The sequence below is a fragment of the Dendropsophus ebraccatus genome, chromosome 14 (genome assembly GCF_027789765.1).
Source record: "Dendropsophus ebraccatus isolate aDenEbr1 chromosome 14, aDenEbr1.pat, whole genome shotgun sequence".
Lineage (NCBI taxonomy): Eukaryota > Metazoa > Chordata > Amphibia > Anura > Hylidae > Dendropsophus > Dendropsophus ebraccatus.
The window spans coordinates 47,464,179-47,489,628 of record NC_091467.1 but is presented as its reverse complement, the minus strand read 5'-3'; the positions used below and the strand labels follow the sequence as shown (position 1 = coordinate 47,489,628).

General features: G+C 45.8%; 2 protein-coding genes across 3 annotated transcripts in view; one reads left to right on the top strand and one right to left on the bottom strand.

Moving 5' to 3' along the window:
- Window positions 1-11,354, bottom strand: part of LIMD2 (LIM domain containing 2) — a 30,233-nt gene extending 18,879 nt beyond the window's left edge. The window contains exon 1 of the mRNA XM_069952074.1: window positions 11,305-11,354. The gene's annotated coding sequence lies outside the window, so the exon portion shown is untranslated. The remainder of the gene's footprint in view (window positions 1-11,304) is intronic.
- A 51-nt stretch (window positions 11,355-11,405) lies between these two features.
- RNF113A (ring finger protein 113A) lies at window positions 11,406-20,614 on the top strand. 2 transcript variants are annotated; one of them, XM_069952067.1, is made up of 10 exons: window positions 11,406-11,582; window positions 13,606-13,688; window positions 14,333-14,437; window positions 14,788-14,895; window positions 15,419-15,528; window positions 15,913-16,019; window positions 16,222-16,311; window positions 17,096-17,189; window positions 18,030-18,136; window positions 20,471-20,614. In XM_069952067.1, exons 1-10 carry the CDS (start codon window positions 11,468-11,470, stop codon window positions 20,539-20,541), a joined length of 990 nt encoding a protein of 329 aa, XP_069808168.1. In that variant the 5' UTR covers window positions 11,406-11,467; the 3' UTR covers window positions 20,542-20,614. The 2 variants fall into 2 exon arrangements, with proteins under 2 accessions (XP_069808168.1, XP_069808169.1); XM_069952068.1 differs by lacking the exon at window positions 11,406-11,582 and adding an exon at window positions 11,737-11,874.
- Window positions 20,615-25,450: the final 4,836 nt, after the last annotated feature.

Below are 25,450 nucleotides of genomic sequence, written 5' to 3'. Positions count from 1 at the left end.
TTTAGGGACGGATACAGAAAACCCAGAGCGTTTCAGAATCTAAATCCACCTAAATGTGCCCCATATTGTGAGGATTTTGCCTCTGGAGAAATAAGTATATAATATAACCTATAGGACATATATATATATATATATATATCTCCCAGAAGGACTTATTAGAATAACATATGGCGCTAATATAGTACTAATAATACCTATATGCAAAAAGCTGCTTAGCTACGATGTTGCGTAATAAAAAGTAACACTCTTCATTGACAAACACGTAAGGGTGCGTTTACACAGAAAGATTTATCTGACAGATTTTGGAAGCCAAAGCCAGGAATGGATTTGAAAAGAGGATAGATCCCAGTCTTTCCTTTATGACCTGATCCCTGTTTATGGTCTGTTCCTGGTTTTGGCTTCTATGATCTGTCAGATAAATCTGTCTGTGTAAACGCACCATAAGACGTGCATCTTAAAAGCAACAGATTCCAAACTGGTGTCACAAGTTCTGTTTATTTTGCAGGATCTGAGCGGAAAAAGAATCCTGCAGAGAATAAACAGACACCAAACAGAAACCAGGCGGGCTCTATTAACGTCAATGGGATCTCTCTGGGATCTGCCTGCATCCGTTAGGGTCTGTTCTTAAACGGGCCATCTGGCTCCATACGGAGCACCGACCAGCACTCTGGGATTAGTAAGCCAAGGTTCTGACCCCTCTATTTTATGTTCAATCTGTTTTTATTAAAGGGTTCACAGATAGCGAATATGGAACATTCCAACATATAATGTAGAGAATACAAAACAATAACAAAAAGGACAACCATGGTAATCCATCAGGAAACTGCAGCTTAAACCGACCACCGGTTTCGTCCACACATTAGCTGTCTCATAAACCATTGAACCCACATTTTTCGTATAAATATAGAACATCCACAAGACGAATATATTCTCTCAACTGACAGTATGACATATAATGACGTTCAACTTACACTCGAACACATTTGTAGACCGAGAAAAAGGAAGAGTAGAAAAGACAGACCAGACAACACACACTAGGTGGGGGAGGGAAATCAGGGAAGAGAGGGGAAGAAAAGCACAACAGCTCTGCTCAATGATCCTGACCACCAACACAATTTAGGAAACTCTGAGTCCATGAACGTCCGCCACGGCAACCATATTAGTTCAAACTTGTCCGACCGGTCATGCGCCTCAGCCACTATTTCCTCCATACGACCAATATCTCTCAGTTCTGCTACCCATTCGGCTAGAGAAGGAATTACTGGAGTTTTCCAATGTCTAGGGATCACCATACGTGCAGCTGTCAACATGTGTCTCAGAATCCCTTTCTTGATCTGACTAAGAGGACCCGGGAGCAACGATAGGAGGGTGACTTGTGGGGAGTTAGTAATTCTTTTGCTCGAGTAAATCTCATACACCCTCAAGACTTTCCCCCAGAATTCCCGAATGGCTGGGCATTCCCACCAGATATGAAGCATGGACCCAACCGCGGCTTCGCACCGCCAACATAAGTCAGACGCCGAGGCGTACATTTGACGAAGACGTTCGGGACAAAAATACCAACGAGCTAAGATTTTATAATTTTTCTCTTTAGCCTTTGATGCCAAGGATAAACCATGGGTCAAAGTGCAAATTTTTAGTTTCGAGCCCTCATCAAATGTAATCCCCAGGTCCTCCTCCCATTTCGTGAAGAACAGTGGTGGATCACTATTGCATTTGTGCAGTAGGAGCTGATATAACACTGATATAGCATGTGGAACACCAGTGTTCAGCAAAAATAATTCATCAAACTCGGTGAGTTCCGGAGAATAAGATGCTTCAGTAAATAAACATCTGAAGAACGATTGCACCTGTTCCAACTCCAACCAGGAAAGGTTAACTCCAGGACACCCAGCCCCCAAGGAAGCCAGCCCAGGTATAGAACCATTTACCACCACGTCTCTAAGACGGGGCATTGCCTCAGAGGACCAGATTAAAAATCTGGACACCGAGAAGCCAGGGGCGAATGCCGGATTGCGGAGGAGCGGAGTCATCGGGCCTGGTCTGAGAGAGATGCGATGTTTGGAAACCCAGTGATCCCAAACATGGAGGGTATGAGACACTAATAAAGGCCATTCTGACATAGCGGGCAATCCATCTCTGGAGGACAACCAGGGGGCCAGTCTAAGATCAATCGGAGCCAAAGCCTGCTCTAGTTTGACCCACCGTTTAATTGTGTCACTCCTAGACCAATCTAACACTCTTACCAGAGTTGCAGCCGCATGATAAATCTTTAGGTCAGGTAAGCCAGTCCCACCTCTGTTCCTGTGTTTAGTGAGCGTGGTAAATCTGATCCGCGGCCGACAAGAGTTCCACACAAATTTGGATATAGCACGCTGCAGAGATCTAAAAAAACTGGGAGACACACTAATTGGGACCGTCTGGAATAGGTAAAGAAGTTTTGGCAATATATCCATTTTTATAACATGCATACGCCCAAACCACGAGGTCGGTTTATGCATATAGTTTTGCAGTTCAGACAAGATACGCTGTTGCATGGGCAAATAATTTAACGCATAAAGGCGGTGTAGCACGGACGGGACCTGAATACCCAGATAGGTAATACTTTCTGACTGCCATCGGAATGTGAAAGCATGCTGCAATGCGGCAACGTCCACCGTTGGCAACGAGACATTCAACACTTCCGATTTGGACATGTTCACTTTAAAATTACTCAGTGATCCAAATCTATCAAATTCTTTCAAAACCGATGGCAGTGAGACGAATGGGGAAGAGATATAGAGCAATAAGTCATCCGCATATAAAGCTAACTTGTGTTGATCCCTACCCACCCTGAGTCCCACAACATCCGGATTCTTCCTTAATGCTATGGCCAGGTGTTCCATGGTGAGGATATATAATAGGGGAGACAGGGGACAGCCCTGACGAGTCCCATTGTGAATGGAAAAGGAGTCAGAAAGAATCCCATTTACTCTCACCCGCGCAGATGGAAGCGAATAAAGCGCCATGACTCTATCAATAAAGCCAGAGCCCAGCCCAACCTGCAGCAGAGAGGCTCTGAGGAACCCCCAATGTACCCTATCAAAAGCCTTTTCAGCATCAACCGACACTAGGCACATTGGAAGCCCCTCACGCCCCGCATAGGAAATTAAACCAATGGTGCGCAGGGTATTGTCCCTCGCCTCTCTGCCCTGCACAAACCCGACCTGATCCCCATGAATGAGTGCAGGTATGAGACTACCCAACCGGGTTGCTAAGACCTTTGAATAGATTTTCAGGTCACAATTAATAAGTGATATGGGACGATAATTCCCACAAAATTTGGGATCTTTATTGGGCTTGGGCAAGACCACTATGTGAGCCTCTAAGGCCTGTTTCGGGAAGGGACAAGTGGGAGACACCGCATTGAAACACCTGGTCATAAAAGGCAGAAGAAGAGGTTTAAATGCTTTATAAAATGCCACCGTGAAGCCGTCAGGGCCAGGACTTTTACCCCCTTTCAGAGATTGAATGATTGCATCTACTTCAATCTCCGTGAAATCGGAGTCCATTGTTTCTACGCATTCAGGATCCACCCGGGGCAGAGCAGTATCATTCATGTATTCCAACAGTTTAGCATCCCAAGCAGGCAAAGGTAAATCCTCATACCGACCTTTAATGCTGTAAAGAGAGGAAAAGAAAGACTGAAATTGATCTGCAATCTGCCTAGGGTGGAACACCTTCCCCTGCTCAGACGACTGAATAGAGGGGATGTAAGTGGAAGTTGATTTCGGGTGAAGCAAGCGCGCTAGCGCACGACCACTCTTGTTAGCATGCTCGTATTGGAAACTACGCAACCTCTCCTTCTGCCATAGTGTTTTACGCAACAACAAGTCACGCAGTTTTTCCTTAGCAGTTGTAAGCGCCAGCAAGTTCTCCTCTGATCCCACCCGTTTGTGCAAAGCTGACAGCTCCTCAATTCGCACTAACAACTTTTGGATTTGAGACCCATAATCGCGCTTCAGCCTGGCCCCTTGCTTAATGAGTTCCCCCCTAACAACACATTTCAAAGCTTCCCACTGGAACGGCAATGGTGTGGGATCATGACCATGAGAATCCAGAAACTGTGTAATTGTTCGTTCTATAGCAGCTTTACAGGCCACGTCTTTCAGCAACGACTCATTGAGCCGCCACGTCCACTCCTTCGGGACCAGCCCAGGAAGGGCCAACGTGAGGAAAATGGGGGAATGATCCGACCAGATCGCCGTTCCAATAGTCGCTGAAGGATGAAACAGTAGAGCCGAATGTGGGATAAAAAACATGTCTAATCGACCATACGAGTTATGGGCAGCCGAGAAATGGGTGAAATCCTTATCTCTAGGATGCAATAACCGCCACACATCAACCAATCTATAAGACTGCAGGGCTGACTGAATCTTGGCCACAGAAGATCTAGCCACTGAGGACCGACCCGTGGAAGTATCCATGGAGGGGTCAAGAACCACATTAAAGTCGCCCCCTAACACAAACGTTCCCTCTATGAAGGAGTCCACCCTCTTACAGATGTCCAGAAATGCTTTATCCTGGTTGGAGTTAGGCAGATAAACATTCCCAATTGTGTAAGTCTTTCCCAGAATATCCAATTTGAGAAAGATGAACCTACCATTGGGGCAGATCAGAGAATCCAAGAGCACATGTTGAAGCGACCTATGAAGAGCAATAGACACCCCCTTACATTTTGCTTCAGGGGTAGAACTGTGCAGCCATACATTGTAGTGTCTAGTGCGCATGCCCGGGACGTGACCCGTTTTAAAGTGCGTTTCCTGCAACAGTAAAATCTGTACCTTTTGTTTGTGCATTGCATAGGTGATTTGAGACCTCTTTTCAGGAACGTTGAAGCCACGGACGTTCATGGAAGCCAGCTTTATGGAAGGGGCAGACATCCTGAGGAAAACCTAGAGGGAAGAGCAAGCAGAGCAAGCCACAACCAAAAGACCAAGGAGGGAGGGGGAGAGGAGGGAAGGGAGAAACAAGTGGGGAACAGAAACGACAAACAAAGACAAAGAAGATAGAACAAGGACAAATAGAAAGGCCGCACAAATGCGAGCCTTCGACTGCACGCGACTAATACGTGCAGTGAAAATACCCAAAAGGGAAAAACAAAAGACGCTCACGCGTCACCCTAAGGAGGGAGTAACTGGCAATAGAGGGAGCAGGAGACCAGGACGGGACACACCCCATATGTGCAAAAACATGAGCAACCATTCTCACCCCACTCTGCAATAACCAAACATACACGCAGGCAGTGGCTGGAATATATAACAGGAGCCCGCAACCCCGAACAGACATACAAACTTCCCACACAACAGTATGGCTAACGTATGGTAACAGCGTGATGTACATTGAACTACTAAGCAATATAGGGCAAAGGCCCATCCCATCAGAACACTAATCACTTCTCAAAGTCCTGGATCATCAATCATGCACAGTTTGCAACGTAGCAGGAAGAGGAGGCAGATAACCCCAATCAGGTAGAGAAATCTCAGGCAGGTTTAATGCAGACAGGAAGGCCGGCAAATCCTCGGGTTCACGCAGTTCCAGGCGTCTGCCATTACGTCGTACAATCAAATGGAACGGGAACCCCCATGCGTAAGGAATATCTCTCTCTCTCAAAGCTTCCAGTAAAGGACGCAGGGAGCGCCGCTGAGCCAAAGTAGCCCTGGATAAGTCTTGTAGAAATATGAGACGATGCCCATCACAGTCTACACAGTCGAGGTTCCTAGCCGCACGCATTAACTCCTCCTTAAATCTGTAATGGTGGAGGCGACAAATAATGTCTCTTGGTCTGGAAGTATCAGGGTTCATGGGGCCCAAGGCCCTGTGAGCACGATCCATTTCAAAGTCCTCTCCTATAGGCCTGTCTAGCAATGCACTAAAGCACTTCTGCAGTGTAGGGATTAGATCTGCTGCTTTATAGGTCTCAGGCAACCCTCTGATTCTCACATTGTTCCGCCGGTTCCTATTTTCTAAATCATCCTGGAACCTGTACAACTGTTTAATATGGAGCTCCTGAGTGGCCACAGTAGCTTGTAAATCCTCAACAGTGCCGCATAGCGCCATGTGGTCTGTGCTTAGATCCTGCACTTTGGCATCAATAATAGCAAAGTCTGCTCTCAAAACCCCCACTTCTCTTTTATATGAGTTTTCCAGCCTCTCCATAAACAGCTCCATTTCAGCTTTTGTGGGAAGAGATTTAACGTGATCCTCCCAGCTCCACTGAACAGCAGCCGCAGGTGCAGTGCCTGAGCAGCTCATAATTCTCTTGTGGGGCAGCCGCCTGAGCAACAAATGGCGGCGCCAAAGGGGAGAGGGGAGCCAGCAAAGATGGCGGCGGTACGGGCGCGCGCTCTTTTCCTTGAGCGGGAGGCACACGTGGGGCCGCCTCCGGAGAGTGTGCGGAGGGGCTGCCCGACTGACCTGAGGTACTGGAGGGAGATGGAGAAGCGGATGCCGTCGGTCCGGGAGAGCGCTGGGTGCCAGAGGCGCTGCGGTCTGCTGCTCGAGGAGAGCCTGCAGCCATCTGCAGTTCAGGCTGCTTGTGCGTGCGGCGCGCCGTTTCCCCCGTCAGGAACCGGTCCATGGGGTTCGGGGCCGCAGAAGACCGGGTGCGCTGCGTTCTTGAGGTGCCCCCCTTCTTTCCCTGCTGCATCGGGGCGCTGAGGGGTGAGCGGTGCTGCTTAAATGCTGGATACTGTGTGTCCCGTCACCGGAGCTCTCCTGCTGCACGTCTTCACCCTACCATTGCCAGGCCACGCCCCCCGACCCCTCTATTTTATATGACATCAACATATTGCACCAGTGCATTACACCCTTACAATATATATCTACTGTAACATAAAGGAAAAGAATTACTGAATTGTCATGCTTTTGGATGTAGGTGTACCCATTACTTGTGGGACACTACTGTTGTAACCCTCCACAGTACCCTCATGCCCACGGCAGTATCTGCCAGCCCTTCCTCTTTCCTCTTCGGCTGTCCTGTCTCCACTTCTGCTTTGGGCTGCCGCCATCACATGCAGTCCATGTGTGAACACTTTTTTTTTTTTTTTTTTTTTAGAAAAGGGGAACTATTCAAAGAGACAAACACTCATTAAAAAAAACACTAACGATGGAGGTTATATGGTTACATAACATATAGACGTCCATCCAGTGCATTCTATATAACTCTGTGTTGATCCAGAAAAAAAACAGAAACACTTATCAGGCAGATGATAATTGCTCCATTTACTTCATGACTCTAAAAATGTCAATCAGAATAAACTTGTCATATAAAATTTTCAATATGTTTATTCATACAGCGATAGCACCATCATATGACAGAGTTCCATAGTCTCACTGCTCTTACAGTAAAGAATCCCTATCTGTGATGATGGTGAAACCTTCTTTACTCCAGAAATAGAGGATGGTCATACATCTACAATAACTGTCAGCGGACAGTTATCACTTTCCTCTCTTTGTGGGGAGGGGGTAAGCCACGGCTAGACTGCTCTGGCTGCAGCTTATCTCTTTGAGAACAAAGGGGGTTGGGCAGTGAAACATCACACCTGACTCCTATCTTCACCAACAACATCTGTATACCAACGGATAACATAAGTATATAGGGACCATTAGTGTTACCAGACCAATAGAAAGATCTCTGTACTGTCCATTCATAGATTTGTCCTTTTAGACCTTAAGATCTCCGCCCAACACCCCCCCCCCCCAGCAGCAAACAACAAGTGCCGATTTTGCTCCACCCTCCCCCCTCTTGGGTGCAACACTGGCCATGTTCAGTTTACATTGTGGCCAAAGAGCTGATCAACAGGGGTGCTGGGTGTCAGCAACTTGTTGATCAGTGAGTGATGGCTCCTGTGGATAAGCCATCAACCATTAGCCTGAAGTCCCTTCAAAGGGGTTTAACAGACTTTAAAAAATCTGTCCACTTCCATTTAGAAACAGCACCATTCTTGTCCTCAGTTTGATTGTGGTATCGCAGCTTAGTTCCTTTGCAGTGAATGAAGCAGAATTCTAATACCACACACAAACTGAGGACAGGGGTAGGGCTGCTTTCGCAAGAAAATAGCTGAGATTTCTTCTAATACTGGATATGACCTTAAAGCCATTATTTTAGGCTTAAAGAGTGGCACTTTGTGAGACAAAATTGGTGTAAAAACACTAACACTTTTTAGTACATGAGCAATGAACAGACACGTGTAAAATGCACTAAATAGATGTGCACTAGAATAGTAAATGAAAGCAATGAAGTCTGTCATAAAACTAAGAACAAAGAAAGACAGTTCTAATAAATTCTCCCCAATGTATGAAACTGTTCATGTCTGACTCTGTTTACTGGAAAACAGCTGATCCAAATTGTGGAGGGAGTTGCATCTCCACTGATCAAATAGTGGTGGCCAATCCTGATGTTTGTACCCTCTTTAGGGTACAAACACAATGGGCGTATCCGCAGCGATCCCTGCCCAGTACACTTAGGGCAGACAAACTCGCATCGGGATGGACATCCCACTGTGAGTTCGTCAGCAGCCCGCCCTGTTGACCCCCCGCCGCTGAAGCGTATACATCACCTTCTCCCCGCTCCGGCTTGATTCGGTAAATCCCGCTTGGCCAATCAGCGCACTGATTGGCTGAGCAGAACGCGATGACGCCGGGAGCCCCGAAGCAAGCCGGGGCGGGGAGCAGGTGATGTATACGCTCCGGTGGCAGGGGGTTAACGGGGCGGGCTGCTGACAAGCTCACAGTGGGATGTCCATTCCGCTGCGAGTTTATCTGCCCTAAGGGCCACATGTATCATCCGGGGAACGGATGATTTTCGGCGGAAAGTGCCGATTTGCGTATTTTTTTATACGCAAATGGCCGATCTGCGAATAAAATATTCGCAAATCGGCACTTTCTGCCGAGTACGCCAGGGGGGCGGAAAGGGGGCGTGTAGTGGGCGGAACGGAGGGCGCGGACTCAGAGTCCACGCGATTTACCATCCTTTCCGCCCAAATGTACGCCAAAAACCTACTCCAGTCCTCAGCTGGCGTAGGTTTTCGGCGGTGCGCACGGGATTTATGTAGAGGCAGTCCGCCTCTACATAAATCCCCGTAGCTGCGGGGGCATTTATAAGTCCGGCGTAAAAAACGCCGGACTTAATAAATGCCCCCCTAAGTGTACAGGACAGGGATCCGCAGAGGATCTCTCTGCGAATTCGCTGCGGATATGCCCAGTGTGATCGTACCCTTAGGGTACAAACACACACACCGTAAACGCAGCAGATTTGGTGGTGCAGATTTGATGCTGTGTTCAGTTATTTAGATCTAATCTGCTGCGTAACGCAGCAGTAAATACGCTGCGTATACGGTGTGTGTGTTTGTACCCTTAAAGTGACTGTATCACCAGGCCCAGGCTGAAGCACTGGAGGCGGGCCAACCCACCCTTAGTGGGAGGAAACCCTAGCCCCTCTATAATAGGGTTCCATTGATTCTAATGAAGTCATGCCATGGAGGGGCTGGGGTTTCTTCCCACTGGGGGTGGGTCGGCCCGCCTCCAGTGCTTCAGCCTGGGCCTGGTGGTACAGTCACTTTAAGGTTGTATGTTCTCACATTTGCAGTTTTGTAGACTTTGTTTCCAAAACTAATGAAGCCCAGACAGCCAATGCTATTACACAGGGCAGTACTGAGCTGTGCGCTACACTATGCTTCCATATATTTCTCCCTAGAAACCAATGGCTATGGAATCGCATACGTTTTTATACATGTGCTTTAAACATAAACATATTGGGGAAGATTTATCAAACATGGTGTTAAACTGGCTCAGTTGCCCCTAGCAACCAATCAGATTCCACCTTTCATTCCTCACAGACTCTTTGGAAAATGAAAGGTAGAATCTACTTTACACCATGTTTGATAAATCTCCCCCATTATGTGCCCAGCCAGACTTCATTCGCGGCCTCAGACACATTTCATTCCCTACATGAGATCCCAGCCTTACAAGTAGACAATAGTTAGAGAGCACTTGTAGTCTAAGCATTAGGCTTCATGAATTATGGCTCTGTGATCACACTAGTGGCACACAGCAGTGGGTTCCATTCATCTCAATGGCCTGAAACAAGTCATTCACTTTGGGTTAATTTCCACTGGTATATGTGCACAGTTCTACTCTCTCAGAAACTCATTGGGTGGGACAGTACCTTAAAGAGGTACTCCAGTGGGGGGCACTTTTTTTGCTGGCACAGGGGAGGAGGTGACTGAGGGAAAAAGATGTCCACTCACCTCCCCGGTTCCAGCGGCGGATCCCGCATTGCGGCGCTCCGGTCCCCGGCCGCTTCCTGGTGTCTGACGTGGGCCCGAGACGATACGTCTCAGGTCCGCTCAGCCAGTCAGTGAAGGAGGCAGGATCTGAGCGGACTTGAAACGGATCCCGCCTCCGTCACTGATTGGCTGAGAGGACCTGAGACGTCATGTCTCGGGCCCGCGTCAGACACCAGGAAGCGGCCGGGCACCGGAGCGCCGCGATGCGGGACCCGCCGCTGGAGCTGGGGAGGTGAGTGGACGTCTTTTCCCTCAGCCACCTCCTCCCCGGTCCCAGCAAAAAAATGCCCCCCACCCCCGCTGGAGTACCCCTTTAAAGGCATTATCCAGTGCTAAAAAAACATGGCACCACTCTTGTCTCCAGTTTGGGTGGGGTTTTTAAACTCAGTTCTGTTGAAGTTAAAGGAGAAAAGCACACCTGAACTGAAGACAAGAGCGGGCCAAAAGTGGCCATGTTTTTGTAGCGCTGGATAACCCCTTTAACAAACTGCTCCCCCAGCACGAGTTACATCTCTCCACGCTGTGAAGAGCAGGTGGCAGCACTAAGCGACAGGTATCCTTTAAAAATGTGCTCATACTACACCTTAGGTGTGAAATTCTTCTTATATCCATTTTATTACACTAATCTGCTGTGTTGTGAGCGCTGCGACACGCTTTGTTTTGCAGCTTTCATAAATTTAAGTGGTTTTTTTTTTATGTGCTCATACTAAAAAAAAAAGCAGCGCAGAGCCACTGACATGAATGATGTACACTACAGTATATGTCAGCATCCCATTCCAGCATGGATACATGTAACATGTACTATAAATGGGCTGTGCTCCAAGACTAACCTATATAACTGTAAAACAAAACCACAGTGTGCATTCAGCCCAGCAGTGTCCCATCCCCCAGTGCATTGCAATAATCAGTATAACAGGTAAACATAAGCACATAAGAACGTCCATATTAGTCATACACAGGACGGTGTGTTAGCTACCTGGGCAGCCCATGCTTCCATCTTTCACGCTGCTGCAATACTGCTCAGAGCCTGCAGGTGTCGACATTCTAATACGTGAGGACGCTCTGCAGCAGCCTCTCTATGGTTCGGTGACGTCACTATAGCCGTAGCTGGCGCGCTTGACGCTGCTGCAAACGTAAACATGGCTGAGCCCGGTTCCTCGGCGACGGAGGACTCCAAGACTCCAGTTTGCAGTTTTATGTTTAAGAAGACGACTAGAAAATTCGCCGGGCGGAAGCGGAGAGACGAGGAACGGGGTGAGAGTGGGAAGCCGGGATTGTGCGCAAGGCATTCTGGGATTTTTTTTTTTTTTTTAAAGGGGCCTTGTACAGCGTAGAATAAGCTGTCGGGGCATGCTGGGAGTTGTAGTTTTACAACAACTTGGAAGCCACAATTTGGAGAACACTGAACCTTAGGATATAATTCACTTATTTTGGTTGCCATAGAGACTAATATCTGTGATATGGCAAGCTATGGCCGCCATTATAGCCACCATCTGAAGATCCATCTCATCCTACTCTACAGACCCAATAGCTCTCACAGCTGAAGGTTTGTTACAGTTGTCTCCAGTCTTTTATCTGCAGTACACGTTTCTCCTGTGCAGCTTGCTGTAATGTATCACTGCAGAGGTATCTGGACTGGGATTACAGCCTCTACATGGAAACAACCAAGGGTTACTATTCACTGACAGCAAGAAGAGAGGAGCAAACACACAAAGCTTGTTGGAAAGTTCAAAAACATTTCTTTATACAGTGCGAAAGAGGTTATTCTATATAGATTATAACTCGAGACGAGCAGCAGCACCGCTCCCTGCCGCTCCACCCCAAGTGCTGGGAAAAGCTGGATCCAATCCTGGGAAACTGGGCGAATGATTGGATCCAGCTTTTTCCAGAATCCTGGGAGGAGTGGCAGGGAGCGGAGGAGCGCCGATCAGACAAATCGCTTTTCTTTATTTAGGTAAGCGATTTGCTCATCTCTAATTATAACCTATCTATCCATATGGGATCAGTGAGGGTCCATCCACGGGGACCGCTACAGATCATGAGCATGGGAGTCCTTTGTCCCACAGACAATCAATGGAGCAGTGATGGAGCTCTCTGGTTTTGTCATTGGCTGGGGTTCCCAGCAGATCAGATACTTATTACTAATTCTGTGGATAGGGGATAACAGTCTTAGGATAAACCCTCTTTAAAGTATCCCATTCCCTGTAATTTAGAGAAAAAAAAAGTGGTATGTCAAACGTTTTGATTTGTCTGTGTGTTTAGAAACCCCACTGATTATTAGATAAAGCCAGAACTTGGTGCTTCATTCCCTGATTTGCTGCAGAAGATGGTCTTCATAGATATTCAGAAGAGACCATCTCCCTCTGTAAGCCCTGGGCGCTTCTTCTGACTCTTTTCTAAACCCTGACCCCCAAAAGATCAAAAGTTTTCATATGTCTCTAGAACCTATCACACGTGTCACATGACTGTGGTGGTCTCATAATGATTACTATACCCCAGTGGGAGGTTTCCCCCGCCCCTCTATGACACGGCTTTATTGATTCTAAAAGAGCTGCGTCATAGAGGAGCTGGGGATTCCTCCCACATTTCCTCCCAGCCCGCCTCCTGTGCCTCAGCACCGGCCAGGTACCCGTGAATAGAAAGGCACCATACACGGGAATCGGGCCGTGGTTCAAAAAACGGACCGCAGCACCGGCTTCCCCGTGACGGCGCCGTTCTATCCGTGGGTCATAATAAAGAGGATGTACCTTATGGTACATCCTCTTTAAGGGGTTCTAACATGCTATGTATAGTATTCCAATTCCAAAAAAATAACCCTCATAGACAAAAGAACCAAAAGAATTCAACCAAAATATAATCTATATTAAATCATAATTCACAAATCACCCATAAAAATCATATACACAAATGGACAATTAAAAACCAAGTGGAGGAGCCATTTCACAAAATCCTGTATCATAACATTAATTGTGCACAACAGCAAACATTTCAAGAAGAATTACTGTGCCTACCAAGTGACTACAAACATCAAATATAGTTATAAAGGGATTGTGAACATCACTTTTGGAAAGACCTGTGTCCGCTGGGTGCAGACATGTGTAAGATAGTCTCCCACTCTGTCCCAGTATACACACCACTATTTCTAGTCACAGTAACAATGCCATGTGTCAATAAAGCCCCTCCACCTCACCCTCAAATGCGTTTTGACAGACCTTTCTTAAGGAGTATAGTATTGCTTACATGGCTGTATCTGACTATGTTCCCATTGTCTTTGCAGACAGCAGTGAAGAACAGGATGAGGAGGAAGCATCTGTGGTCAGAAGAAAGAAGCGGGAGACCACCAACCCCATGGTGCAGAAGGTAGAGTGACATCCTCCTAGCCAGGAACCCTTTTAACAAATAATGAGTTAGTCAGTGGACAGCCCCTTTTAAAGGAGTTTCCTTCTTACTGAAACTTGTCTCCTATCTACAGGGTAATAAATAAGGGGGAGATTTATCAAACTGGTGTAAAGTAGAATTGGCACAGTTGCCCCTAGCAACCAAACAGATTCCACCTTTCATTTTCCAAGGACTCTAGGAATATTGAAAACCGGAATCTAATAGGTTGTTAGGTGCTACTGAGCCAGTTCTCCTTTACACCCCTTTGATAAATTTTCCCATAAGTGTTTGACCACTGGGACCCCCAGCAGGAGAGACATTTTAATAGCTAATCCCCGAGTCAAGTGGTTTGAGGTGCCTGACCTGCTATATAGTTTAAGCTTGGTCATGGGGACATTTTGTGGTGCCAAATCACCATTTACATGGATTACCACCTTTAGTCAAGTCATTGTAAGGGTAATTGTAGCTGTAAGCTATTTAAGTATCAATACAATGTGCCACTGCTGAACATAACAGCCACAGTGTCTCTATCCCTATAAATAAGGGCAGGAGTGTAATGAGTAGGATGATTGGTTTCAGCCATTTCCTGGCTCTGCAGTATTCACTTTCTCTTAATTTTTTTTCAGACAAAGCAAAGAGTGAAGGAGGTGGAGTATAAGGCGAGCAGCAGCGATGAGGAGGAGAAGTCATCCAGCTCCATAAGTGTGTCCTATAAGTCTACACGGTCCGCGGTGAGATGATTCTCCCTCCTATTATTCCCTTGTCTTATCCACTAATATTCACTCCCGTTCCACATCCACTAACTAATAAACATAATGTGTGCCCCACAATCCCACAGTTCTCCAGCACTTGCAAAATGACAACTCCCATCACACGCTGACATTCACATGCCGCCAGAGCATGCTGGGAGTTGTAGTTTTGTATCAGGTGGAGAATCACAGGTTGGTTAACACTGATGTAAAGGGGAAGCAGAGGTTTGGGGGCTTATGCTCTGAAGCAAAGTGGCACCCTGGATGAAATCCATTTCTGTGTAGTTATTTTTGAGTATTTTGACTTTTTTTTCCTCCTGCATTTTTTCCAGAAACCCGTAGGTCCAGATGACATGGGCGCAACAGCCACCTATGAGCTGGACACAGAGAAAGACAAGGACGCGCAGGCCATATTTGAAAGGAGTCAGAAAATACAGGAGGTAAGGAGGAGTCTGTGCTTAGCCAGCTGCAGTGGAACTACAAATCTCAGACTGACTTGTATTTCACTGCTGCCTGGGCTGTACAATTCAGTGACTAGGTATTGCAACCTGGCACTTTCTAGGAAACCTTTAGCTGATGTGTTCAGGTGGACCTTGGAGATAACACAGGGTTGCTTGTGGTGTGAACACAGTCCATGGCTGTGATAAAGCTTTGATAGCAAAACAATTGTTGCATACCGTCATTCGTGTACCCTGTTTCTCTAATATATTTACACTATGTAAGGTGAGCAATGTGGATGCTGGATATTATGTGATGATTGTCTGATTGGACCCCCACTCCATTGAAATCATTGGCCTCGTACCCTGTTCTTGTGATGAGTGGGGGTCCTATTGGTATAGGGTTGGTGGGAAAACCCTATAGGGGGCTGATTTGAAAAGGATCTGATTATTAGTGAAGTACACATGGAGCTGTAATTATATGCAAGATTTACAATGAAACTGTATCTATAATTTTCGCCTGTAGGAACTGAAGGGAAAGGAAGACGATAAGATTTATCGTGGTATGCACAACTACCAGAAGTTCATTAAACCTAAAGATACGTCCTTAGGGAATGCATCGTCCGGCATGGTCAGGTACAGATTATGAAATCTCTTTACCTCTCTGCTAAAGTACAGGGAGGGGTTTTACTTGTGTCCTGTCCCTGAGAGATTGTATTTTGGGCAGAGCTTTACTAATGTGACACTTAGAACATTGATCGCTGCTCCACAGGGCATAGATATTACATTGGTAGAGGCCCCAGCAATCAGACCCTCCCCAAACTCTGCTGAAGATGGTGTTATTAGTGGGAATATCCTTTAAATCATTAGTGTTCTTAATGCGTTACCCTGGTATCAGTGAATACCAGAGATTGGATCCAATATGAATAGGGATCTGTAGTTTAGAATGCTAAGTAAATAGGCCTGTGTGTCTGCTGCTCCGCCTGTACATTATAGTCACTCATTTTCTTTTTAACATAGAAAAGGTCCGATTAGGGCACCAGAGCATCTCAGAGCCACAGTGCGATGGGACTACCAACCAGATATCTGCAAAGATTACAAGGAAACCGGATTTTGCGGCTTTGGAGGTGAGTGCTGGCAGGCGATCAACCTCACTTCAGAATCTCTCAGATCCTTGTGGTTTTACACTTTTTAGTATTTTAGTAATGTGTCACCACCTAGAGGCTGGATGGCAGTACTACACCTTATTCATTTGTTGGTACTTTCATCTTTTTCTGTCTCTTAGATTAGATCAATGATTTTATGGTATCCTTACTTTTTTTTTTCCAGACAGCTGTAAATTTCTTCATGACCGCTCTGATTACAAGCATGGCTGGCAGCTAGAGCGAGAGCTGGAGGAGGGACGTTATGGTGCCAATGGTATGTGGTGATTGTGTGCCTTTTAACAATAAGTAATTTCTTTTTCATTTATAGTATTGTCTAAGTTACACACTCCTGTTTTCAGCTATTGGCCTTTTATTTCCGTACCTGTCACTTTAAGAAGACTTCACATGTAAAAAAGTCAAATGTTTTTGACTCTCAGCTGATCACGAGAAGGAGCAGGGAGAGAAATGTGCAGCTGAGCATGACCTAGATAGTCCCCATTGATTTACATTGAGTCACATGATCTGTGAGAGAGCACGCTCTGTGCAAACATCTCACATCTTGTTCTAGAACCCAGACCCTGACTGCTCGAAACATTTGACGTGCCAAAAGTTTTTAAAAGTGACATTATCCATTTAAAGAAATGAAGTGACCACCTAATATCATGGAGATCCTTAATCTATGTGCAATGCTACTAAACAGATAGGATGACTGTAATGATATCCCTATGGGAGTCTGAGAGAGTCATGGAGTATAACTACTTTCTTAAGCTAGTTACTGTGTTGCTCTACAGATGACAACATGTTCTGTATCTTGTAGGCCATAAACATCATATAGTAGGTCAAATTAGCCATCTTCCTCACCACCAAATTGTGGATATAAGCAGCTGCCAGAAAACCAGTGCTGCATATCAGTAGAATCAGACTGTATTAAATATAAATTATATAAATAAATTTTTTGTCTCCCCTTCGCTTGTATAGCCAGAAATAATACTATATGTAATGGTTTCCTACTGGTTGAAAAGTAGGGACTACACATCACTTTGGATATTGCTTTTTAGATGAAGAAAACTATGAGGTCAGCAGCGATGAAGAAGATCTTCCCTTTAAATGTTTCATCTGCAGAAATTCCTTCAAGAACCCAGTTGTTACAAAGTAAGTAAAGCAGGGTGAACTTTAGCTGTAAGGCCAGTTTAAGGCTAAGTTCACACACAGTATTTTTGCCCAGTATTTTTTTTTACCAAAACCAGGAAATTTAGTGGATGGCTGTCATTTAACAGCAATTAATGACCATTATATCAAAGCAAAGACTGTTATTTTAAAATAACTGTAATTATTTGTCATTAAATGGCGGCCATCGACTCAATTTCCACAGTGTGAGAACATAGCCTTTCTGTGTTTTCAATCCACTCCTCATTTTGGTTTAAAAATACTGTGTGGGAATATAGCTGAGGGGGCTGATTATCTACAGACTGGAACCCTTACTACCAGTAGATAAGTGGCCCCTGTAGAAGGACCAGTGATCAGCCTATGGTAGTCACCTGCACATCTTCCTATGTAGACAGGTATGTTCTGGTGACTAGCATAAAGATAAGCCACATTAATGATGCAGCGTACCTGCTACACATTTGATTAAGCCTTGGAAAGACACTGCAAACAAGTGCCATTGGCCGATTGGCGTTAGTTTGCAATGGCACATCAAGACCATGTAAAAGGACCCCACAAGTGAACAATTATTACATAAAGTGGTCATACACATTACATGAAGATTAGCTAGATCAGCTGACCATCTAGTGTGGGATGTCCTGACTCTGCACCGAATGTGTATATGTATAGGATGGTGGGGAGGGATAACACATGAAGAAGCATCCTATGGTGTACAGCCAGCTTTACTGGAGGATAACCCACTGCCCTACACTGGTATCAAGGAATAGGATAGGGATCTGCAGTCCAATTTGGTTCTCTCTCTGACTCTGATTCTTTACCCTCCCCCAGGTGTAAACATTACTTCTGTGAAGGCTGTGTCCTGCAACATTATCGTAAATCCCAGCGCTGCTATGTGTGCAACACACAAACAAATGGAGTGTTTAACCCAGCTAAAGGTAAGTGTGATGGAGATCACATTGAACAGCAGATATCTACTGGGCAAAAAACCCCCAAAAACATTTATTTATTTTTTTTTAAACATGATTTTTTTCCCCCCTGCTAAATGGAATTTTCTTTATCGATTTGCAGGCAGCCTCAAATACTTAAATGGTGTTTGAGGCAGCACCTGTATTACTTCAAACAGTAAGGCCATGTTCACACAATGTAAGTTCCGCAGTAATCACGGCTGTTGTTGCAACGGCCGTGATTAGTACGGAATTTACGTTGTGTTGCAGGCTGAGGGAATCTCGGCCGGAGTGTATACATATAGTATACACCCCAGCCGGAATCCATGTCAGTGCTCCGGCCGCACGCTCCATTGTGTGCAGTTGGGGGTTCTGATGTGGGCGCGCATGGATACGCCCGCATCAGAACTCAGCGGCGCTAAACACCATCCAGCCGGTACTGCAGTACTGTCCGGGATGATCTTCAGTTTGCATAATCCGGGATTAGCGCCCAATTTATCATTTGCGATTTTTTACAAAGTCGCATAAAGAGGCGCAAGCTTGCATCTGGTCAGAACCAGGTGAATAAAACTGCGCACTTTTTACATAGTTGCGCCTTTTTAAGATGTAGCACTGCCATAGTAAATGCATCAGTCACAAGATATTAGAACAAAATACACACCAATCCCCATTAGAATAGTTGCACTTATTAGACTCCTTAGTAAATGTCCTATGTCTCTCCAAATAGTATTCAGGCTGCTCTGCTGTAGAATAGGTGTCCCCCAGTAAATTGTATTCCCTATGTAGGCACTTCCCTCTGTAGTAAGCCACCTCCCTCCTTTGTATGCAATCTCCCTGTAGGAAAACACCCTGTACTAAGCCCCTTTTCCTGTAGGTAACTCACCAGTGTAGGCCCCCTTCTTTCTAAATAATTATTGTTTTTTAAAGTACAACACATAGGGGGAGAGTTATCAAACTGCTGTAAAGTAGATCTGTGAGGAATGAGAAGTGGAATCTGATTGGCTGCTAGGGGCAACTGAGCCAGTTATACTTTAAACCAGTTTGATAAATCTCCCCCATACTCTCCTGGTTCCTGGGCAGTCCCCTGACTTCTGCTCTTCCTCCAAGCCTTGTGAGCATAGGGCCTCTTCCACTAAAGTGGAACACACCCGCTACCACACTGTAACCCGCTGAACATTGGTGTTTCTTTTATGCAAGATTTATTGGTGTGTGCTGCTTCTTCTGTTCACCTCATATCTGTAACTGTCATTTAAATGTCACTTTTTAGAAATCGATTATCAGTAGTTCAAGCGATTGTAAGAAACTCTGTAATAGGTTTTGCTAAGCAAAATAATTTCCTTCTGTACTCAGACAGCTGTTTTACAGCCTTTCCCCCCCTTAGGGTGGGTTCATACTACGGAACCCGAGTGGAGAATTTCCGACAGATTCTGTAGCTCATACCCGTTAACGGCCGCGCGCCTCTTCGCCCATGCCATGGACATCATTTTATGCACGGGCGGATTCCGCAGTCCGACGAAAGAATTAACATGCCCGTGCATAGAATGGTGTCTATGGCCCGGGTGGAGAGGCGCGCGGCCGTGAATGGGACAAGCTACGGAATCCGTCGGAAATTCTCTGCTCGGGTTACGTAGTGTAAACCTACCCTTCAGAAGAAGCATGATTTCTTGGTCCATTATGTTCTATGGAGGGGGGGAGGGCAGGGAGGGGAGAAGCCTAAAGTGTCTGTTCATTAGGCTGGCACAACCTCTCTGTTCCTCCTCCCCGCCCTCTTCATCATTAGGAATGCGCCAGGCAGATTGTCTCCTATTCCTCACTTGTCTGAACATTGTACCGGTGTCTTAACGATCCAGCCCATGTGCCGTGCTCACACAGGAGATGAATAGTAGAAAATCTGCCTGATACATTCCTAATGATGAGGAGGGATGAAGAGGTTGCGCCAGCCTAATGCACAGACACTCTAGGCCATGGCCGTTGGGCACAGGGCTGCAAGTTTAAAAGTTGTTTTTTAGGACAATAACTGTATCACCTGCAGAACGGACCCCAGGACAGATTTTAGATTAAAAACAGCTATCCGAAGGTACAAGCGGTTTGGGGTGGGTCAGATTGTGGGTACAGAGTCACTTTAAAGTGAGTGGGGCTACAACCCATAGAGAAATGTGGAGCTGCTGTTAGAAGAAAGCAGCCCTGTATTACTAATCCTAAAAGTGCCACGTGTATAATAAGGCAAGTAAATTGAATAAGGGAGATAGCTTGGAGTTTTCATGATTGTTTTTCTTTACATCTGAGCACTTTATCATCTCATTTTAATGTTTTATTTTTTTCAAGAACTGATTGCAAAGATGGAGAAGCACAAGGCCGACCAGGAAGACAGTGAATCTGCAGATGAACAGGGTTAGCAGGAAAAAATTTCCAGCCCTTTTTTTTTTTTTTTAATTCAATAAACTTTATGTACAAATCTAAACATAGCCTTGTTTCTGTATTGTCGTAGAATGAAGATGTATTATACATTAAATATCTTACGCAGGATTCCAATTATACAGTGTACCTGTTGCTTCAGCAGTAGTCCCCTACCTGTTCTTCCCCAGCTGTTGCAATTCTGGGAGTTGTTGTTCTGCAGCAGCTGGGAAGCCACATATTGAAAACCAGTCATGGAGACAAGTCAAAAGTTGTGATCACTCAGACCTTGAACAGTCACTTGGAGGAACCTGGCAATTGATGACCTCAATATCCTATATACTTCCATGGTAAGTCTCAGTTATGTGACACAGCTGGGGGAGAACACCCATAGAGTGCTCTTCTCCTGACATGTTCTAGTGATGATCACACAGACCCTAACTGATAAAGTTTTAACGTGGAAAGTGACAGGGCCAGTTTGAGACCCAAGAGCTGTAGCGGTCTTTGGCACCAAGCACCCCAAGCAATCGCTTGGGGCCCCCACGCCCCGCTCTTCTCTTCTCCTCAAGACTGCTAGACAGTGCTGCTGTCCCGCTAGCTGCTGTGATCTGAACTGTAACTATGAGCACTCGTAATGAGCGCTCACAGTTACATGCAGCACTGACAGGGCGGGAGCCATTGGCTCCCTTCCTGTCAGTCACTCTTGTGGTGGCAGGAAGTGTTTTCCCTGCGGTCACAAGTGGCCGCTCTGTCCTTGTGGTGCCGGTGCTCCAGTGACATCACTGGAGCATCGGCGCCAGGACAAGGGGAGCGTGGCCTCTTTTGACCGCAGGGAAAACTCTGAAGAGAAGAGGAGACGCCCGGACCCAGGTGAGTATAAGTGTTTATTTTAATGTGTTATATACTATATGGGAGGGGGAGCACACAGGGGCCTGTGTAACTGGGGGAGCGCACAGCGGGGGTCTATATAAATGAGGGGAGCACACAGTGGGGCTATATAACGGGGAAGACACAGGGGGGCTATAGACTACTGGGGCTTCACAAGAGTGGTCTATTTACTACTTGGGTCAGCACACAGGGGGTCTATATACTACTTGGGGCAGCAGAATGGGGTCTATATACAACTGGGGGAGCACACAGGGGGGCTATATACTACTGGGGGAGCACACAGGGGGCCTATATACTACTGTGGTAGCACACGGGTTGTCTATATACTACTGGTGGGGCACACAGGGGTCTATATACTACTGGTGGGGCACACAGGGGGTCTATATACTACTGGGGGAACACACAGGGGTCTATATACTACTGGTGGGGCACACAAGGGGTCTATATACTACTGGGGGAACACACAGGAGTCTATATACTACTGGTGGGGCAAACAGGGGGTCTATATACTGCTGAGGCAGCACACAGGGGGTCTATATATAACTGGGGGCCACACAGGGGTCTATATACAACTGGGGGAGCACACAGGAGGTCTATAACCAAGTGGGGGAGCACACAGGGGGGCTATATACTACTGGGGGAGCACAAAGGGGGTCTATATACTACTGGGGTAGCACACAAGGGGTCTATATACTACTGAGGTTGCACACAGGGGTCTATATACTACTGGTGGGGCACACAGGGGTCTATATACTACTGGAGGAACACACAGGGGGTCTATATACTACTGGGGGAACACACAGGAGTCTAAATACTACTGGTGGGGCACACAGGGGGTCTATATACTGCTGAGGCAGCACACAGGGGGTCTATATACTACTGGAGGAGCACATAGAGGTCTATATACTACAGGCGGGGCACACAGGGGGTCTATATACTACTGGGAGCAGCACACAGGGGGTCTTTATATAACGGGGAGCACACAGGGGGTCTATATATAACTGGGGGCAGCACACAAGGGGTCTATATACTACTGGGGGAGCACACAAGGATCTATATAATACTGATGGAGCACACAGGGGGTCTATATACTACTGGGGGAACCACACAGGGGGTTTATATACTACTGGAGGAGCACACAGGGGTCTATATCCAAGTGGGGGAGCACACAGGGGGTATATGCAACTGGGGGCAGCACACAGGGGGTTTATATACAACTGGGACAGCACACAGGGGGTCTATATACTTTTGGGGGAACAAACGGGGGGGGGCTATATATAACTAGGGGAACACACAGGTGTCTATACACTACTGGGGGAAGCACACAAGGGGTATATACTAGTGGCGGCTGCGCACAAGGGGTATATACTACTGGGGGCAGCACACAGCGGTCTATTGTTGTAGAGTGCGTGTCGAGGGGGGGGGCCCAGACATAACTTCGCTCGGGGCCCCAGAAATGCCAAGACCGCCCCTGCCCAAGAGGACTGTAGTGGTAAGACAGAGTATGCCAGAAGACATTGTGAAGACTAACCGTGGTAGCATGCACCAGAGCTGCAGCATGTGACACTATCCTTCACATCTGGCAGTAAAAACATGAACTAGTTAATGGTCTGATATCAATGATTTCAATTAAGGACAAAGTAAAACTTAACTTTTGAGGACTAAAAGTACTTTATATAATCTTTCAGCAGTGATGCCAATGGCCCATGGTAACAACGCCTTACCATTACAGTGTATTGGTAAGTGACATAGTAATATCAGGGGTGTGATGCTTAAAGTGTCACTGTCGTGAAATTTTTTTTTGCAGAAATCAATAGTCCAGGCGATTTTATTATCCGAAAAATGCATTTTTATCATGAAAAAGCAGTTTGAAGCTCTCCCCCCTGTCTTCATTGTTCTCCTATGGAGAGAGCTAAAGAAAAGACCAAAACAGGACAACAAAGAGTTAATCTACAAATCCCTCACGAGATATCTCCTGTGACAGTCACCAGTGACCTGTCTGAGCTCGGATTACAGCTGTCACCCAGCTCTGTGCCTGTAATCCTCTGTTATCTGCTTTCTGCTGCCGGCTAACTCCCTCCTTCCTCCTCCCCTCTCCCTAGAACAGACAGGGTACGACTCCTGCAACAAGTCACAATTTTCAGATTTTTCAGAGTGGATGAAAAAGAGGAAGGAGGGGGGGACCTGGGAAAAGGCTTTTTACATGCAGATAATGGCAGATTTGGCTAATAAACCCAATTATAAAGTTTCTTAAAATCGCCTGGACTATTGATTTCTGCAAAAAAAAAAAAAAAAATACGACAGTGACTCTTTAAGTTCATAAATTATTTTACTAGATTTATATAGTTTAAAGAGGTTAGGCTGGGTTTACACTAACATTTTTCTTATTTGCTAACTGATCCGTCCATATTAATTGAATGGATAAGCAAAAAACTGATGAGCAGACTGATGCAAACTGATTGTAAAATGTTCACCTTTTTTCTGTTTGCAGTTTGGCCTAAAAAAAACTGACTTTTGTCCATCAGTCGGCATCCGTTTCTTTTTTTCCTTTGATTTCTCACTTCTGCGAATGCTCAGTGAAATAACGGATAAACAATTAACCCCTTCCCGCACGAGGGCGTAACTGTACGTCCTCATGCAGGTGGGGGAGTTCAGAGGGGAGGCGCGTGGCGATTCCGGGTGCCGCTTGTAGCCCGGGACCACGGCAATTAGCGGGCATGGTCAGATTGCCATGCCCGCTAATTAGCCTTTTAAATGCAGCTGTCAAAGCTGACATCTGCATTTAAAATGCTTATTTTCCTCTTTCCTGTTGTCTAGTGGGGGGGGGATCACTGCAATGACCTGGATCGGGGTCTGCGCCGTAATGGCGCTGATCCCGGCTCGACACTCTATTGTTTTCAGCTGCTGCAGCCGAAAGCAAGAGTGCCTATCTCATGGATCTATGCTGTATATCTATACTGCATAGATCTCTATGAGAGATCAGAGCAGACATACTAGAAGTCCCTCAGGGACTAGTATGTGTGTTAAAGAGTAGATTGTTTTTTTTATGAATAAAAAATCTCCTCCCCTAATAAAAGTTTGAATCACCCCCCCCCCCTTCTCCATTTTATAAATAAAAATAAACAAACATATTTGGTATCGCCGTGTGCGTAATCACCTGAACTATTATCACATTCTCGCACGGTAAATGGCACAAGTGCCAAAAAATTCCACAGTGCAAAATAGCGCATTTTTTGTCACATCAAATCCAGAAAAATTGCAATAAAAAGCGATCAATAAGTCACATATTCGCAATCAAGGTACCAATCGAAAGTACACATCATGGCGCAAAAAATGACACCTCACACAGCCCCATAGACCAAAGAATAAAAGCGCTATAAGCATGAGAATAGAGCGATTTTAAAGGAACATTGTTATTAAAAAAGGTTTTAATTATTTAAAAGCCATCAGATCAGTTTTACTCTAGGACAAATTTTTTAAAATACTCCCCAATTTAAAAAAAATTCGTTTTTTTCCAATTTCATCAAACATTTTATTTTTTTCTGGTTTTGCAGTGTACTTTATGCAAAAATTCAGCCTGTCATTGCAAAGTACAATTAGTGGCGCAAAAAATGAGGGCTCATGTGGGTCTGTAGGTGAAAAAATGTAAGCGCTATGGGCTTTTAAACACAAGGAGGAAAAAACAAAAGTGCAAAAAAAAAAAAAAAATTGTCCGGTCCTGAAGGGGTTAAAGGGAACCAATCACGCGGAAAATCTATCTTAAGGTAAGGAAACGTGCTGGCACATCACCTAGCACGTTTCCCAAACATCCCCCTATAACCTCCGTGCCCCCCTTAATCAGTCAGTTATCTTACTTTGAAGGAGTTCCGCGCTGTATGTAAATTTCCGGCAAGTAGTCACGGTGGGCGGATTTAGTCATGGTGGGCAGAATCAGTCACAGGTCCTGGGCGTCTGTAATGGCTGTAATCACGCCCAGAGGGGCGTGATTGAGAGGTCTGCCTTCCATCCATGTGACCCGGTGGC